The 16,799-nt window shown below is 43.9% G+C and overlaps 1 protein-coding gene across 1 annotated transcript in view; it reads right to left on the reverse strand.

The window, feature by feature from the left end:
- Positions 1-315: 315 nt before the first annotated feature.
- LOC308633833 (uncharacterized protein C10orf143) overlaps positions 316-16,799 on the reverse strand; it is a 32,053-nt gene continuing 15,569 nt past the window's right edge. The window contains exons 2-4 of the mRNA XM_081266974.1: positions 12,682-12,846; positions 12,514-12,576; positions 316-781 (exon numbers count right to left, since the gene is read on the reverse strand). Coding sequence (XP_081123100.1) covers positions 752-781; positions 12,514-12,576; positions 12,682-12,846 — 258 coding nt within the window. The 3' untranslated portion in view covers positions 316-751. The remainder of the gene's footprint in view (positions 782-12,513; positions 12,577-12,681; positions 12,847-16,799) is intronic.

Here is a 16,799-nt window from a genome sequence, read left to right on the forward strand (position 1 = left end):
GGGCTCTCCTCCCGCTTTAGAAGGTTTATAAGAACGTGAGATCAATTCTCTAATCCAGTGATTTCTTTAGGAACTTGTCTATCATGCGAACAGGCCATCTTGGGAAGCTTTTAAACCCGGAGAAAATAACACTAGTCTCCACAGTTCGATGACACATCGAAAACCCATGAGAAAATAAGCAATTTCCATTTTAATATGGAGTGGGTCCTGTCCCTGTTAACTTCAATTGTAGAATTACATAGAACAGATTGGATACTAGCATTTAATAAAATCCACTTCAAGATTATAGAGCATTTTAAATATAAAAAATAAGTCTTTTAATTAAAAAGAGTATGTGAGTAGCCCTGGATACATCTACAAAACAATCCCAAAGTATAAAAGCAAGGCAACATCTGGATATGATTCCCTGAGCCACAGGGCTCCCAAACCTCACAGGGGGGTTGATACAGAACTTTTTTAACTTTTAAATAATGCAACTGATTTCCCTCTCCAGCAAGACACGTTTGAAAGGCAGCTATAGTGAGTCATAACGACTTAGGGGCTCTCTAGAAGTCACGCAGGCTCTGTAGGCTCTTGTGCAGAGGACGCAGGGATTACCTGAACGAGAGGGCAAACAATCCCCCAGCAGAGAGCGCCAGGCTGCTGTTTGAACAGGTGGGCGCCCAAACCCATCTGCAAGGGATTTACATTTGCTGTCACACAGAGGATTCAGAGCCAAAATTGGAATCTTCCCTTTTCCAGTTTGCATCTTCTAACGGTTCTCAGTGTGGTTAAAATGCCCCTGCAAAGATAAAAGAGTACATTGTGCAAATTCAGTGGCCTTGGCCAGGTCCACACACTTTGGCTCTATGTTCACTGAGACAATGCACTAGCCCTGGTAAGCAATGCCTTAACTTCTGTGGTGACTGTGTATTTATGGATGTATTAATAGATACGTATCGCAATTAAGATATGTAGAACGCTTCCAATAATGCCTGGCACATGCAATGTTCTCAGTAAATATCACACCCCAGTTCTCCTACAGAGTGAAAATGAAAAATGACTTATCTAATCATAAAATAAATTTAAAAAAATGATGTTGCCTTAAATGATGGATCAGGATTCAAGACCAGAGAAGCAGAGCATGCTCCTTACCAGGGACATCTGGAAGGGGCCCAAATGCACAGCCACCCTGTCAGGCCCCGCTCTCCCCCTCTGCAGCAGGCCTCCCACCTCTGCACCTTCTCCCACAGGAATAACTGGGAAACCAGATGGCTGGGATGAGCTGGCCAGAGGCTGACCGGCTGCACAGGGAGAGGACTCGCCAGCAGCCAGCAATCTCTGTTACACTTGGCCGATACGTCAGCACACAGCAGTGTGGCTCCTGGCCCACAGGCAGAGGCAGGCTGAGCATCCCGCCTACAAGGACTGCCCCAGAATGGTAATGAGCTCCCTGGGCTGGCTGAGGCCCAGGAAGGCTGGGACAGATCAGGTGGTGAGGGGCAAATCAGGCCAGTCCACAATGGCACCCATTTCCCAGAAGGCAGGTGTTGCCCTGAGCCCCAGGGGCCCGACAGGAGACTCAGGCCTTGCCTGGGAGACTCACAGGTGGCAGCATACCACTGCACACTGAGGGCTCATTTGGGCAACCAGAACAAAGAGCCAGGGAAGGACGCTCAGGAGTCCACCTGACTGGGGTGAGGAGGGCTTCACACAGGAGAGGTGTCTCGGATGGACCATGACAGAGCAAGAGGATCTTACACGGCCAGAGGGCCTCCCAGGCAGCAAGAACAGCATGAGGTCAGAACATTCCAGAACTGGAGAAGCCCTCACAGTGACAAGGGCCAGCAGTGCTAGCACATGATGGGGACAGGACCCGTCATGATGTGCTGAGGCTGTGGCGCACGCAGCCCGAGGAGCACGGGTGCTGCACCAACGCCAGGCCAACTCCCACACCACTCTCACGTCACCAAGGACCTTCGGAGACAAGCTTCTTCCCTGCAGTTCTCGAGTCATTCACAGACCTGTGGCATCGTCCCTGAGTGGGCAGAGAACACAACACTTCCTGGACTTCTCCACCAGAGGCTCCTCAGCCACAAGGCCCTCAGGGCTGTGAGGATGGGGAGAGGAGGCTGGGAAGTCACACGCAGGTGCACAAGAGGGGAGTGGCAGGAGCCCAGTGCTTTCCTACAGAAGAGCGGGGTCAGGGCCGGGGATGAGGGACGATGCTTTTCACTTAATTTCATCTTCATCACTACCAGGGCTCAAAAACCATTTTAAAAGGTATTCATTGAGACCTGTCTCTCTGGCCCCCGCCCCTGCCTCTTCCTGTCCAAGGAGGAGGACATTTGGAAGACATGCTGGAGGCAGAACGGATGAGACTTGGGGACCAAGACAGCCGCATCCACGTGAGGCCTGATACCTACAGAACCTTTAAATCGTTCGTTTAATCTCCCCCGTCTCTGTGGCCTCTTCCCTCTGCTTCACACATGCAGTGTGCTGTTGTCTCTCCAGCATGGGGCCCACAGGGACACCTCCAAGCAGCCTGATGTCCCTGATGGATGTGGGTGGCCCCATGGGGTCTGCAGTCCTGGGGTGCTGGGGCTCCCAGGCGACACACACCAGCCACCAGAGGCGCATCTGATGATGCCCGTCTGAGCACAGGGGCCAGGGAAGTGCAGGCTCACTCTGCCTGGAGTGGACACTCACTCCAGAGCACAGCACCTTGCCCTGGCTGGCTGGCCTTCCGCAGGGATCTGACAGCAGCAGCAGGAAACATCGCTTTTGGTAAAATGCAATTCCAATGTTTCACCACCGAGCAGGAGAGAAAGGCGCTTTGGGAAGGAGTTTTCGTCTGCTTCTGATGTGGGGATGAAAGGGCTCAGGTCTGGCTGCTACCAGCCATGTTCCCTGCACAGCCCACCCTCTCTGCTTCCTCAGGGCAAACTTGTACAGCCTCAAGGTCTCCTTCCTGCTCTGTGGCCATCTCACTGGGTGCTCACCACAATGAACACCCCTTTCAAAGTTCCCACTTTGTGTTCTAGAGACTTGCCTTCGTGGGCTCCCCATCCCCAAGGGGCCTGCAGAACAAGCAGGGCCAAGAGGAGCTCGCCTTACCCCATATGGCACTGTCCCATGAGGTACCCATCCCGAGACCCCATCCATGGTAAGTCCAGTTACACTGTGACCTGTGCACACTGGGAAGAGAGGCTTTGCCACATACCATTTTGCCTGTTTGCTAAGGCCATTTTTCATTAATATGCAGAATACTGGCTTTGGGGTTTCCACCTATCCCTGAATAACTATCAATGTGATAAAACAGCAGCATTTATTTGTGAGTCAAAACTGTCCATGATTCCTGCCATTGCCTGAGGAATCATTTCTTTCTTTAATAGCAGATTCGTCTTTACTGCCACAAAACAGGTCTTTCCTCAAAGGCTTGGACGACTTCAAAGGCTACAAAGAAATCTTGGACTTCTAAGATAACCATCCTTATTTTGCTGGCATGAGCCTTTGTATAATGAAATATCTTTATCATACCCCTATCTGTCCATGCTAAGTCAGCATGCATTATGCACCTGTCCCATCTTCCTCCCTTCCTTCTTGGAGGGAGTCGCTGCTCTAAGACAGCACGCATGCATCCTTCTGTATAAAGAAGTAGATGTATGTGAGAGCAGAATCACTGCAAAGGGATTAGCCACAGAGCTGTAGAAGAAGCCACAAGAGACCATGTAGGCCTAGATCAAAGGGAGAAGAGGAGCAAGCAGTCACCAGATCTGGAAGGAGAATGTGTTATGGATTGCTGGCCCCTTGAAAGAAACAGTGACATTGGCCGTGGCACACATCAAGTACCCTGCCCTCCCTCTCCAGTCTTCTGCTGCCTTCCCCTGGAGTCCCCAGTGGCTGAACTCACAGACAAGTCAGAGAGCCCAGCTATCCCACTGATATGGACCAAACAGCCTGGCTCTGAGTAGAAGGCAGAGAACAATGGAAAATGGATCTGGAGAGGAAAACAAAATAGAAATCTCAGTCGTTGAACATACAGGACAGATTTTAAATCGGCTACTTTAAGTATGTTCAAAGAACTAAAGGAAACCACAATTAAGAATTAAAGGAAAGCAGAACAACAATGTCTCACAAAATAGAGAAGAAGTATCAATAAAGAGACAGAAGTCTCTCTCTCTCTCTCTCTCTCTCTCACACACACATACACGGACACACCAGAAATTCTAGAGTTGAGATATATAATAACTGGGATGAAAAACTTACCAAAGAGAACTTAAGCAGGCAGAAGAAAGAGCCAGTAAACTTGAAGTCAAATAAAATTATCTAGTTTGAGAAACAAAGAAAAAAGAGGGGGCTGGGGTTGTGGCTCAGTGGTAGGGTGCTTGCCTGGCATGTGTGAGGCCCTCTGGGTTCACTCCTCAGCACCACATAAAAATAAATAAAATAAAGGTATTGGGTCTACCTTATTTTATTTAAAAATAAGCTTTATTAAAAATAAATAAGCTTTATTAAAACACTAAAAAAATTAAAAAAGAAAAAAAGTGAAAAAAAAAAAAGAAGAAGAGGGCCTCAGAGTGGTGGAGTGCCATAAAGTGTGCCAACATGTACACACACAGGGGCCTCGGAGGGAAGAGAGGGGACGGTGCAAAATGATATTTGAATAATGGCTCCAAATTTACCAACTTCGTTGAAATGTTTATTTATATATTCATGTCAATGAATTGTAACTAACTTGGGCTGAGATTATGGCTCAGCAGTAGAGCGCTTGCCTAGCACAGGCGGGACCTGGGTTCGATCCTCAGCACCACATGAAAATAAAGGCATTGTGTCCATCTACACTTAAAAAACAAATATTAAAAAAATAAAATAAAAATAAATAAAATAAAAACTGATGTGTGTTTAAAAAAATGAATTGTAACTAGAATAAACCAAAAGGCATTCATAATTAGACACATCATAATAAAATTATCAAAAATCAAAGAATCTTGAAAGCAGAAAGGGAGAAATAACATATCACATACAAGTGATCCTCAATAACATTAACAGCCAATTTCTCACCAGAAATCATGGAAGCCAGAGGCAATAAGATGACATAGTTCTGAAGCACTGAAAACCTGTCAGCCAAGAATTCTATACCCAACAAAACTATCCTTTAAAAATGAAACAGAATTAAGACATTCTTAGGCAAACAAAACCAGAAAACATATCACTAGTAAAATTGTAGAAATAATTAAGGGAGTCCATAAAAGGACATTAGGTAGTAACTCATGTCCACTTGAAGAAATAATATGAATGAGATTTTTCTACTTGATTATCACCAGAGAATACGTTTTTGTATGTGCATCTTCTATTCAACAACCCTGCTGAATATATTAGTTCTAATAATTCATCTGTACATTTTCTTGGATATTTTATGTAGATAATCATATCATCTGGAAATAACAATTTAGATTTTTTCCCCCTTATTTCTTTTTTCTTGTCTTATTGTGTTAGCTAGGAACCTTGGTATATAGAGCAGAAGTAATGACAACAAGCATCTTCTCTTTTTTCCCTCCCAACAATGGCAATATTGCAATAAGTACCTTGTTCCTCAACCTTTACCAGGATAAACTCTTCTACTTATGGTTTGCTAAGTTGTTGTGTTGTAGCTGCCATTCTGACTGGAGTGAGATGAAATCTTCAAGTAGTTTTTATTTGCATTTCTCTAATTGCTAGAGATGTTGAACTTTTTTTTAATATTTGTTGATTGACTGTATATCTTCTTCTGAGAAGTATCTGCTCAGTTCCTTGACCCATTTGTTGATTGGGTTATTTGTTTTTTTTTTTTTTATTTTTGGTGTTAAGATTTTGAGTTCTTTAGATATCCTAGAGATTAGTGCTCTATCTGATGTGCATATGGTAAAAATTTGTTGCCAAATTGTAGGCTCTGTATTTAATTCATGGATTGTTTCTTTTGCTAAGAAGCTTTTTAGCTTGAATCCATTCCATTTATTGATTCTTGATATTAATTCTTGCACTATAGGAGTCTTATTAAGGAAGTTGGGGCCTAATCCCATATGATGGAGGTTAGGGCCTACTTTTTCTTCTAATAGATACAGTATCTCTGGTTTAATTCCTAGGTCCTTGATCCACTTTGTGTTGAGTTTTGTGCATGGTGAGAGATAGGGGTTTAATTTAATCTTGTTGCATATGGATTTCCAGTTTTCCCAGCACCACTTGTTAAAGAGGCTATCTTTTATCCAGTGTACATTTTTAGCATCTTTGTCTAATATAAGATAACTGTAATTATGTGGGTTAGTCTCTGTGTCCTCTGTCCTGTACCACTGGTCTATGCATCTATTTTGGTGCCAATACCAGCTGTTTTTGTTGCTATTGCTCTGTAGTATAGTTTAAGGTCTGGTATAGTGATGCCTCCTGCTTCACTCTTCTTGCTAAGGATTGCTTTAGCTATTCTGGGTCTCTTATTTTTCTAGATGAATTTCATGGCTGCTTTTTCTATTTCTATGAGGAATGTCATTAGGATTTTGATTGAAATTGCATTAAATCTGTATAGTTTCTTTTGGTAGTATGGTCATTTTGAAAATATTAATTCTGCCTATCCAAGAACAAGGTAGATCTTTCCATTTTCTAAGGTCTTCTTTAATTTCTTTTTTTAGCATTCTGTAGTTTTCGTTGTAGAGGTCTTTCACCAAGTTGATTCCCAAGTATTTTATTTTATTTGTGGCTATTGTAAATGGGGTAGTTTTCCTCACTTCCCTCTTGGAGGATTTGTCATTGATATGCAGAAATGCCTTTGATTTATGGGTGTTGATTTTATATCCTGCTACTTTGCTGAATTTACTTACTAGTTCTAGAATTTTTCTTGTGAAATTTTTGAGTCTTCTAGGTATAGAATCACATCATCAGTAAATAGTGCTAATTGAATTCTTCTTTACCTATCCATATCCCTTTAATTTCTTTCTTCTAATTGCTCTGGCCAGTGTTTCAAGAACTATGTTAAATAGAAGTGGTAAAAGAAGGCATCCTTTGTTCCAGTTTTTAGAGGGAATGCTTTCAATTTCTCTCCATTTAGAATGATGTTGGTCTGGGGCTTAGCATAGATAGCTTTTATGAAGGTGAGGTATGTTCCTATAATCCCTGTTTTTTCTAGTGTTTTGAACATGAAGGAGTGCTATAATAATACAGCTAATTTTTAAGTAGTTTTAGGATACCCAAAGTCCAGAGAAAATATTTAATGCCAGATCCTGTCAGAAGCAAGATCTAAAGATTTATCAGTGGTCTCTTCATACTTGCATAGCTTGGCCTCATTTTTGACAGAGTGACACAGCCGAACTCCTCCGTGGCCAGCTTTCTCTCTTAGTTTAAACAAATCAGCCTGGGTCTTCACCAAAGGCCTCTCATTTGCCTGGGAAGGAAGTCTGCTAAAATTCATGATGTGGCTGCTACTACTCTCAGTGATATGAGGTGGGCTGAAGGATTGCCAGTATGGGCAAGTGACGCTGGCATGCTGGCTTGTGCAACCCAGCAGCCAAGAGAGCCCAGCCCTGGCTGTCCTGTGGACCATGGGCTTGCCAGGCCACCACTTAGCCCCAAGGACCACATCCTTCTTATCTAACTGGCGGGTTAGACTGATGAACTCGTGGCACATGGCACAATTTGGTTCTTGCGCAATGATCAAGTGAAAGTCCTGCTGATCCCTCCATGACTGTTTTCTGCTCTAGGGACATACGAATAAAGGACTGCCAAGAATGAGTTATCACTGAAATAGACCCGAAGAGCAAACCACTGTGCACTGATCCTCCTCATCTATGTCAGAATGCTACAGCTCATCTCTGGCCTGATCCCAGACCTGATGCTCAGCCTGCTGCAGGAGGCACAGGCAGCATTTCTGAGTAGCACGTGAGGAAGGGCGGCATCCAGAGGCTGGAGAGTTCCTGTTTGAGGGTGGTGTGCCGCAGTCTGGCTGGGCACAAAATAACCCAGCCGCCACACAGTATTGTAGGTTCAAAACAGGAACTCCTTTATTCTCCTACTCCCTCCAACGCCACACACACACACACACACACACACACACACACACACACACACACACACACACGCGCCCCCCCCCCCCCCCCCCCCCCCCCCCCCCCCCCCCCCGCTACACCACACACCAACCAGAAATCCTTCCTCCGGAAAATCCCTCCTCTGGCACTTCCCCAACCAATGGGAACTCTCCAGGAATCCCCTCGAGAACTCCAAAGTGGCAGGCTGAGGCGGACAGCAGGGGTCTAATATGCAACTGAATACATAGCTTAACATAACCATTATCATCTCAATGGCTTGCTGGCGTCACCTCTCAACCACTCTGTTCTGGCAAAAATGCCATCCAACTCAGCGATGGCTCTCAGCAGTGGTGATTGTAAATGGTATAGATGTAGGAAGCCATCACCAGTAATTTACAGATATGTAAATGAAATAAACCCAAATATCTGAAGGTCACACACTTGGAGGTACAAAGAAAGAAAGTGGCCATTCAGAATTAGAATGATCATCCTCTGGCACCTCCTGCTGACCCTACAGCAGAAAACTGAACCAATAATGGATTTGTCCAAACACCTCTCTTCCTTTCCCTCTAGTAGTCCTTCTATAGTGCCCTCCTTTCTGCACTCAGGCACTCCACAAACACACACCACACACACGCATGTGCTTGCCTCACCCCCCCACAAGCAGGTACACACACACACACACACACACACACACACACACAGTTGTCAGCAATGGATTTCAGTGTCAGAAACTGAAAGTTAAAAGTACAGAGCCCTTAGTATTTGCACTTAAATGAGAAGGAAAAAGGAAAAAGCTCGCTAACATTCATGAATAGGCTGGGCAGAGGCAGGGAGGTCCACGATGCCTGGAAGCATCAGGCTTCGAGTGCTGGCTTTTATATGACAATTCACGCCAGTATTATACCCCTAACCCAGATACAAGACAGTGAAGGAACCCAGGCAGAGCACAGGGTGGCCTGCTATAGCCTTGTCTACACGGCACATAACTGGGCTAGGCTCTACCTGCACCTGCCCAATGCTGAGCTGCTGCACCAAGGACCTGAGCCCCAAGGAGGGATAACAAGGCCCACAGGCCCACAGCTCTTCTTTACCCCAGGAGAATCTGCCAGTTCATTAGTGACTCGCCCAGGCAGGTACGGTTCAGTCTGAAAAGAAGAGCCCACCTAGATATTTCCAACAGAGGGAACTTAGCCCAGAACTAGATCCCACAAGTGCTGGAGCTGATGAGAAGCCACACGGGGAGGTGAGCCAACCAATGCTTTGCCACAAGAGGAGGGCCCCACGTCCTGGTGGTGGGGAGGAGAAGGGAGGAGGCAGTGGGACCACAGGGCTCTGTGACCAGGCACCAGTAAGAGGGGACCACTGCAGTACTCCCTACAGGAGCCAGGGTCCTGGAGGGAGGGCTGAGGGGACTAGGGAGAGGGAGAGGGAGAACTGCCCGGCTTCCCTGTCTTTCCCAGGCACCAGTGTCCTGCCAGGGCCTCACAGGTCTGAATCAACCCAGAATTCAGAGGCTAGATGGTCCCCACAATACAGAATGGGGCAGGGAAAAGGGGGAAGGACAATAAAATGGAGAACACAGCTGACAAAAAATAGCAGCTGACTAATAAAGTCTGAGGGTGCACCCCAAAGGAGGCCAGCCCTGAGGCGCTGTGGAGCACCAGAGACCAGAGGCCCCCTGGAAACACGGTGCTGAGTGAGCATCACCTCCCCTCTCCACTTGTCCAATCTCTTTCTCCTGGCCTTCTTCCTCATAAGGCCCCTCCCTCTCCTCCTCGTGGCTCGTCTGATTATTCTGGAAGGCTTTGGCAGTTTGGTTGGGTTTTGTTTAATTGGTCTGAATTTGCAGAGAACTGCCTAATTTCCAGAGCCAGGCTGATCCCAGAGAGGAGGCCTGGTGCCTGGCAACCAACCACCTGCTCTGGGGCCATTTGTGAAGGAAGGTCAGGGCCTCACTTACACCCTCTGCATGTGCAGCCAAGGCAGCGCAGCCTGTGAGAGCAGGCAGCCAGGCACCGGGCAGGGCACCCGCCATCACTCTGATCATCAGAACATGAGCAGGGTGCTGCCGGGCTGAGAGGAGATGCTCCTAAATATTGCATACCCTGAGTTGAACCTTGATAGCAATTAGTGCAAGACAGCAAAACCTGAAATAAAACAGTGTAACAGTGAGATAGACTGGAAACAGAAGAGAGGGAAATGCAAAGTTAGAAAGTGAGTTTGTAAGGTCTCCAGAAAAAGTCCTTTCATGTGAGAAATAACTCAATGATAAGAAATAAAGAACAGAAGGGCCACAGGAGCTCAGGCACCAAGGCAAGACAGTGATATGGAGAATCTGAGCAGAACCGATCAGATCATTGATGTCCCAGTAAGGTCAGGAAGACACCAGAGGATCAGGGTGCCAAGGAGCTTTCAGGGAAGCCTCCCCAAATAAGCTGAGACTCACAGGCCAGTGTCCGACTACCACTGGCGAAACCTTGGCTGCTCTTTGATCCACAGTAGCTGCTCTGAGTCACCTCGGGAACTAAGGCCAGGAGGGGGACAAGCCCACAGCAAGTGGGCAAGTGACTATGCTGGGAACCTGAGGTTGATGAAGTCTTCTGAAATTTGGAATTGCTGCCCATTGGTGACTTATTGTTAAGTACTGCTCCCTGGGATCTTGCATTTCTAAAAATACTATTTGCTTTTTATTTAACACTGAACCTTTGATGTTTTAGAATATAAAAATAGTGTCTTATTATTTTAAAAGCTTAGGAGAGAAACTAGCCGTATTATTAGAAAAAGAAGATATACGCAGCTATAGTCTGTTCAAATATCAAGAGGTGTGACTTTTCAAACCCACATTTCAATCTTTATTTACATAAGACTTTTAGAAATAGTGGGTGTAAATATTAAAACGCCTGAGCCTGGGTGAAATTTTATTGAGAATAACTACAAATAAAAGGAAACTGATTTTTTAAAGTCAGTTTCTGAAATTTAGATGAAAAGAATATTCAGCATTAACCAAAAATGATATTTACATATCAATGTAGTTTTTCTGCTCATAGACTCATTTCCTATGAAACTAACAGAGAGGCAAGCTCGGGGAATTACAAAGGAAGGAAAAACCCTAATCAAACAGGTACTGTTGTTCTAACAGGATATTAGCCAAAATGATCCAATCAGTTGCTTGAGCTAAATTTTTTTCTTTGAGCCATTCATGCCAGAATACAACCTCTGAGAGCATTAGGAATCCACACTGCATTCCAAGTGTTCGTCTCTAACAGATGGGGGGATTTGAAAGATACAGTCCATGGAAATGGGGCAACAAGGAAAGGTACCAGTCAGTCACTAGCACACAGGTAATTGAGCTATAATGGGGTCCTGCTTTGTATTTATTTGTATTCCAGGGTATACTTGGCAGCTATATGAATCAACCTAAATGCTAAATTCAAATTGCTAGATGTTCAATTTCACCACAATTCAGAATTATGCAACATAACATGAAAATTTTCCCCAAAAGCACAAAAAGAAACAAAAGTACACCTTGAAGGAAGGAGTTCTACATCAAACTTTGTTTTGGTATTTGTCTAATGACTTAGCATAGTCAGAGGTGCACATGAATGACAGCTGTCACGGTGTTAGGTCTTCATTTAAACAGCATCAATGTGTCTGCCTCTGTAAAACAGCCTGCAACATGCCAACTAAATCTCCATAACTCAGTCTTACTCTCTCACATACCAAAAACAGAGTAATGCACTTCTCTGAAGATCTTTAGGGGGCAATCTCAGAAATACACACACACACACACACACACACAAATTCCTGATTTCTGTGTGGAATTTAAATACGATTCTATTTTATTACAATATTAAGATTTCAGACTTAAAATAAAAAAACCCAAGAATTATAGAGGTTATCAAAAACATATTAACTTGTTCTTAGAGTAAGTTCAAAATTAATAACAAAGGTATTATGATGCTAATATATACTTTATGATATTCTGCCCCATAGAGGAGACTGAGAATTGAATCTGGCAATTTTTGACCTCCCTTTACTTTAAATTTATGGTGTGAACACTGTGTTTCCTTCTGAAATATATGATTTATGTAAAGTTTATAGAAACACGCAAGGAAAACTTAAAAAGAAAAGAAAAAGAATAACGTTGATTCCTAATTTGGGCAGTAAATAATATGGTCAGGCATGCTCTTGAAGATGTCATTATAGGACTCTCTATTTCAGCCAATTAGAGTAGCTCTTCCTTTCCTACAAACTGCTATTTAGGAAGAATTTTAAATGAATTTATAATTTCTACCTCTGAGCTGAAGCTGGAAACAAATTAGTTTGTTCCCCAATAGAATGCTAAGAAAAGCTCAAATCCACCATTACCTTTATTTACCTCCCTCATTCCTCAGACCTGCGGCTGCAGGTTTTACTTTGTTTTATGGATCTAATATTTAAGAAGTCTATCTCTTATGTCACAGGAGGTTAGTGAACTTACAGATTCCCCCGCGATACATCTTGGGCAAGGCTGGGCTGAGCTTCTTCCACCATTTTGAGAAATCTATTTAACAAATCACAGGCACAAATGGATCAGAACAATGATTATTTATAATTTTTATTAAAATATTTAAATGGGTTCAAAACTGGTTGGGTCATGGGAACATACCACTGAGCGTGGTCTGCCCTGCGCACCTTCTGGCCACAGTGCAGAGGGGCAACCTCTTGATTGAGGCCCCTGGTCCTCTGTGCTCCAGGACGCCAGGGTGCATGTGCTCTCCTGGTGGCAGCCAGGCTCCTGCCTGCTGGCTTCTGACCTCCGGCATGCCCGTTTCTGAAACAAACAGAACTTCACTTGAGATGGCCTCATAAAGCACACAGCACTAATTGAATTTGCTTTCAGAAAACTTCAGCTCCAAATAAAGACCCCTGTGGAGCCGGAAAACTTTATAGGACATTTGAGGAGATGACTTTAAACTTTATCTGCTCAGGAATAACAACTATCAATTACATTTAACCTTATTATTTCTAGCATTGTCTGATGGTTACTTAGCCTCATGGATTTAACATAGTCATTTTAAACAATTTTGGCCGAAACTCTTGTAATAAACTATTGTGACTGGTTTATTGAAAATGTGCAAAACCTATAAATTTTGTTCAAGAAACTAGTTATATGCTTCAACACATTTTGTTTAGTATCAAGTTATGTACTTCTTAACACAATATGAATAATTCACATGTGAATAACTCTCTGTCTTACTGGCACTGAAGAGCAAATTAATTTTATTGATTTCAAAATCTGCACACACAGTCCATAATGGGTAACCTCGGGGAAAGACGGTCTTTGGTCTTTGCTTCCACATAAACTGAAGAAAGTAATTACAAGAGTAATCTTCCAATGCTGATGAAAACACTATTCCACCCCAGTGTCCCAGACTTGAGGTGTTTCCAGGGTCATGAAGTTTTGATGGACATAGCATTCCAGAGGGAGGAGGGCCTCTGTAAACAGTTACCCAGTCCCTCATGGTCCAGTGCCAATGTCCCCCTAGAGAGCAGCGGTGGTCACCCTGGAGGTCTGCTGCTGGACACTTCTCAGGTGCAGTCTGCTGGTGTCACCCCAATATCTAATTGCTCGCAAACCACTGTCTTTGCCAAATGTGGTTTTCACAATATTGTTTAATATCTATAGCATTATTTATTTTATACAAATATATTACATAACATGAATAATTACTTGTTGCACTTAATGGATTTATTCAACAGAGAAACCATATATCATGGGTTTAAAGTGCTACTTTCACCATTTTCTAATATGCTCTTAAGAAATACTTAAGGATTGAAATTAAAAAAGCTGAACTCTGAACCACCTACATTAAATCCTTGGCATAGGCAGACCCTGCCTCCCAGGAGGTGGGGAGGACATGGGCAGCTGCCCAGCTTGCTGACCTCCCCACAGTCCTTACAAAAAGGACATGAAAAAAGACGGGGGAAGTGAGTTCGGCACCCAGGCCTACCCTGGGCCAAGCTGGATGATAAGGAGTGCTGAAGCCTGACAGGACTCTGGCGCCAAGACAAACACCCCCAAACCCCAGTGTGCGTGTTCCCTCGTGCTGTCGGCCCACACCCTGCTCAGGCCTTGGGGTCAGCTGGCAGAGGCAGAAGCATGGACCTAAGCTGACCCCAGAAGGTCTACCCACAAGGATGAAAAATAGAGAGGCTACTCCAGACAGGCTTAAATACAAATAATCACTAGAAAATACACCCCAAATTTTTAAATTTCAATGAAAGAGTAAAGAATATGCATCTCATAGAGAAAGAAACAGAAAATGTAGCAAAGTATATATGATTATAAAATATAGGGTTGCAAGTACACATGCCAGTCATATCAATAAATATGAACAGCCTTGGGGCTGGAATGTAGTCAGTACTCGGGTGCTTGCCTGGCATGCCTAAGCCCTTGTTCAATCCCCAGTACTGAATCAAAAAATTTTTAAAAATATGTGTGTGTGCGTCTACATATGTGTGTACATAGGTGTGTGTATCCACACATATCGATACTGAAGTGCGTGTGTGTGTGTGAAATAGGCTTGACTCACCTGTGACACGAAAGGGCTTCTCCTTGGGCTCACAGAGTGGACCAACACATGCTGCCTCCAAGGAGCACACTCAGATACAGTGGTGCTGACAGGCCAAACATGAAAAGATGGACAAGGTCTCCAGCAAGGCACGCAGGAGGAGCAGGAGCGGACCCTTTTTAATACTAGAAGCCACTATTCATGTGACAGTCTGACACTCACCGATGTCTACAAACCGAGTAACCAACCACCACCTTAGGAAGCAAAGAGTACAGGAGATGAAGCAGACAGAAACACACCCAAGGAGGCTCAGCACGAGAGGCCATCCTCACCAGACCATCAGTGTGCAAAGAGCAGTCAGGACTGGGAGAGTGGCACACAGGCAGAGCATGCAGGCAGCCCTGGGTCCCATCCCTGGTGCCACAGAGAGACAAGAAAACAAACTAACCCAAACCATCACCAACAACAAATAAGTGGGAGACACAATGTTCCAAGGTCACACTCCACCAAGGCTGATCGTGAGGATCTAGGTGGAATGCCACATCCTGATGAGGGCACACGTTCTCCTCAGGGTCAGGCAGCATCACAGCAGCCCTCAGCAGTAGAGGGACAGCACAGCCTTTTGAGGGCAAGCACTGCACACAGCACCTCTGGTCACAGTAGGGACAGCACAGCCTTCTGAGGGCAGCAGCACTGCACACAGCACCTCTGGTCACAGTGAATGGACTGATTTCAACAAAACAGCAGGAAGATTTAAAGTCCTACAATTAAGTCATGTGAAAGAGGAAATGTAAACTAAAAAGTACAGAATTAAAGCAGTTACAAGAAAACACTATATGGCAGAATCTATAAGACACATTCAAAGCAATAATCAGAGAAAAAAAAATCACTGCACTAACATTTTTATCAGGAAAAATGAAAAAAAAATGAGTTAAGCATTCCCAAATCACAAAAAATAAAAGAAGAACAAGAAAGTAGACCAAAGGCAAACACAAGGAAGGAAATAATGAAGAGAAAAGTTAAATTAACGAGGTAGAGAATAAAAAAACAATATATCCAATGAATAAAATCTAAATCCTGGTGTGGGAAGTAAATAAAATAGACAAACCACTAGCTAATCTGATCAAGAAGAAGGGGGAGAGCACAAATACTTAAAACAAGAAATGCCAAAAAATATCCAAAGAAACAGAAGAGGTTTAAAAGCATAAGAGAGAACTTTGTAGACCTCTATGCAAAAACACTTGAAAATGCAGATGAAGCATATGACTTCTGGAGGAAATCCAAATGATCCAAAGGGACCCCATTAGAGTCAGAAGCTGAAGCGGATCACTTCCAGGTTCACTTCCATGGAAGAAACAAAAATTAGTAAGCAACCTCAGAGGAATCTGGGCCAGGCAGCTCTCTGTACAAATGCCTCCAGGGCTCTGAGAAGGAAGGGAAACACTCTACCCCTGGCTGGGACTGAGGCAAGGAAGACATATCCCCAGCCCTTAGGATTTTTCTTTCTTTCTTTCTTTCTTTTTTTTTTTTTTTAATTTTGAGATAGGGTCTTGCTAAGCTTCTAATGAGGGCTCTAAGTTGCTGAGGCTGGCTTTGAACTTGCGATCCTCCTGCCTCAGCCTCCTGAACCACTGGGATTACAGGTGGGCACCATCACACCTGGCTCCAGGGCTTTTCTCTTAACCATGATAAAATACACATACCTTAATCCTAAACCAGTATTCCTACTAAGGTTGAGGGGAAGGGAAAGAGGTCCCTATCCCCATGTCTTTTCACACTGTACTAGAGTCTGACCTGAGATGAGAAGGAGAGAAATCAGAGGCAGAAGGAATAAGTACTAAAACTATTGCTGTTCACAAATGACATCATAATAGACATCTGGATATCCCAGGAAATCAATGATAAAACTAACTCAAACCACATAAGAACTCGCCAATATGAAATTAGTATACTAAAATCAATAGCTTTTGCCAAGCATGGAAATGCATGCCTGTAATCCCAGTGACTTGGGAGGCTGAAGGAAGAGGATATCAAGTTTGAGCTCAGCTTCAGCAACTTGGTGAGATCCTGTAATCAAAAACTAAAAAGGACTGGAGATGTAGTTCAGTGGTAAATCCCCTGGGTTCTATCCCTAGTATCAAAAAGAAAAATTAATTAAAAATCAGTAGCTTTCAAATACAAAAAATAAATAAATAAATAAATAAACCATGAG

The sequence above is a fragment of the Spermophilus citellus genome (genome assembly GCF_964194105.1).
Source record: "Spermophilus citellus genome assembly, chromosome: 15".
Taxonomy (NCBI): domain Eukaryota; kingdom Metazoa; phylum Chordata; class Mammalia; order Rodentia; family Sciuridae; genus Spermophilus; species Spermophilus citellus.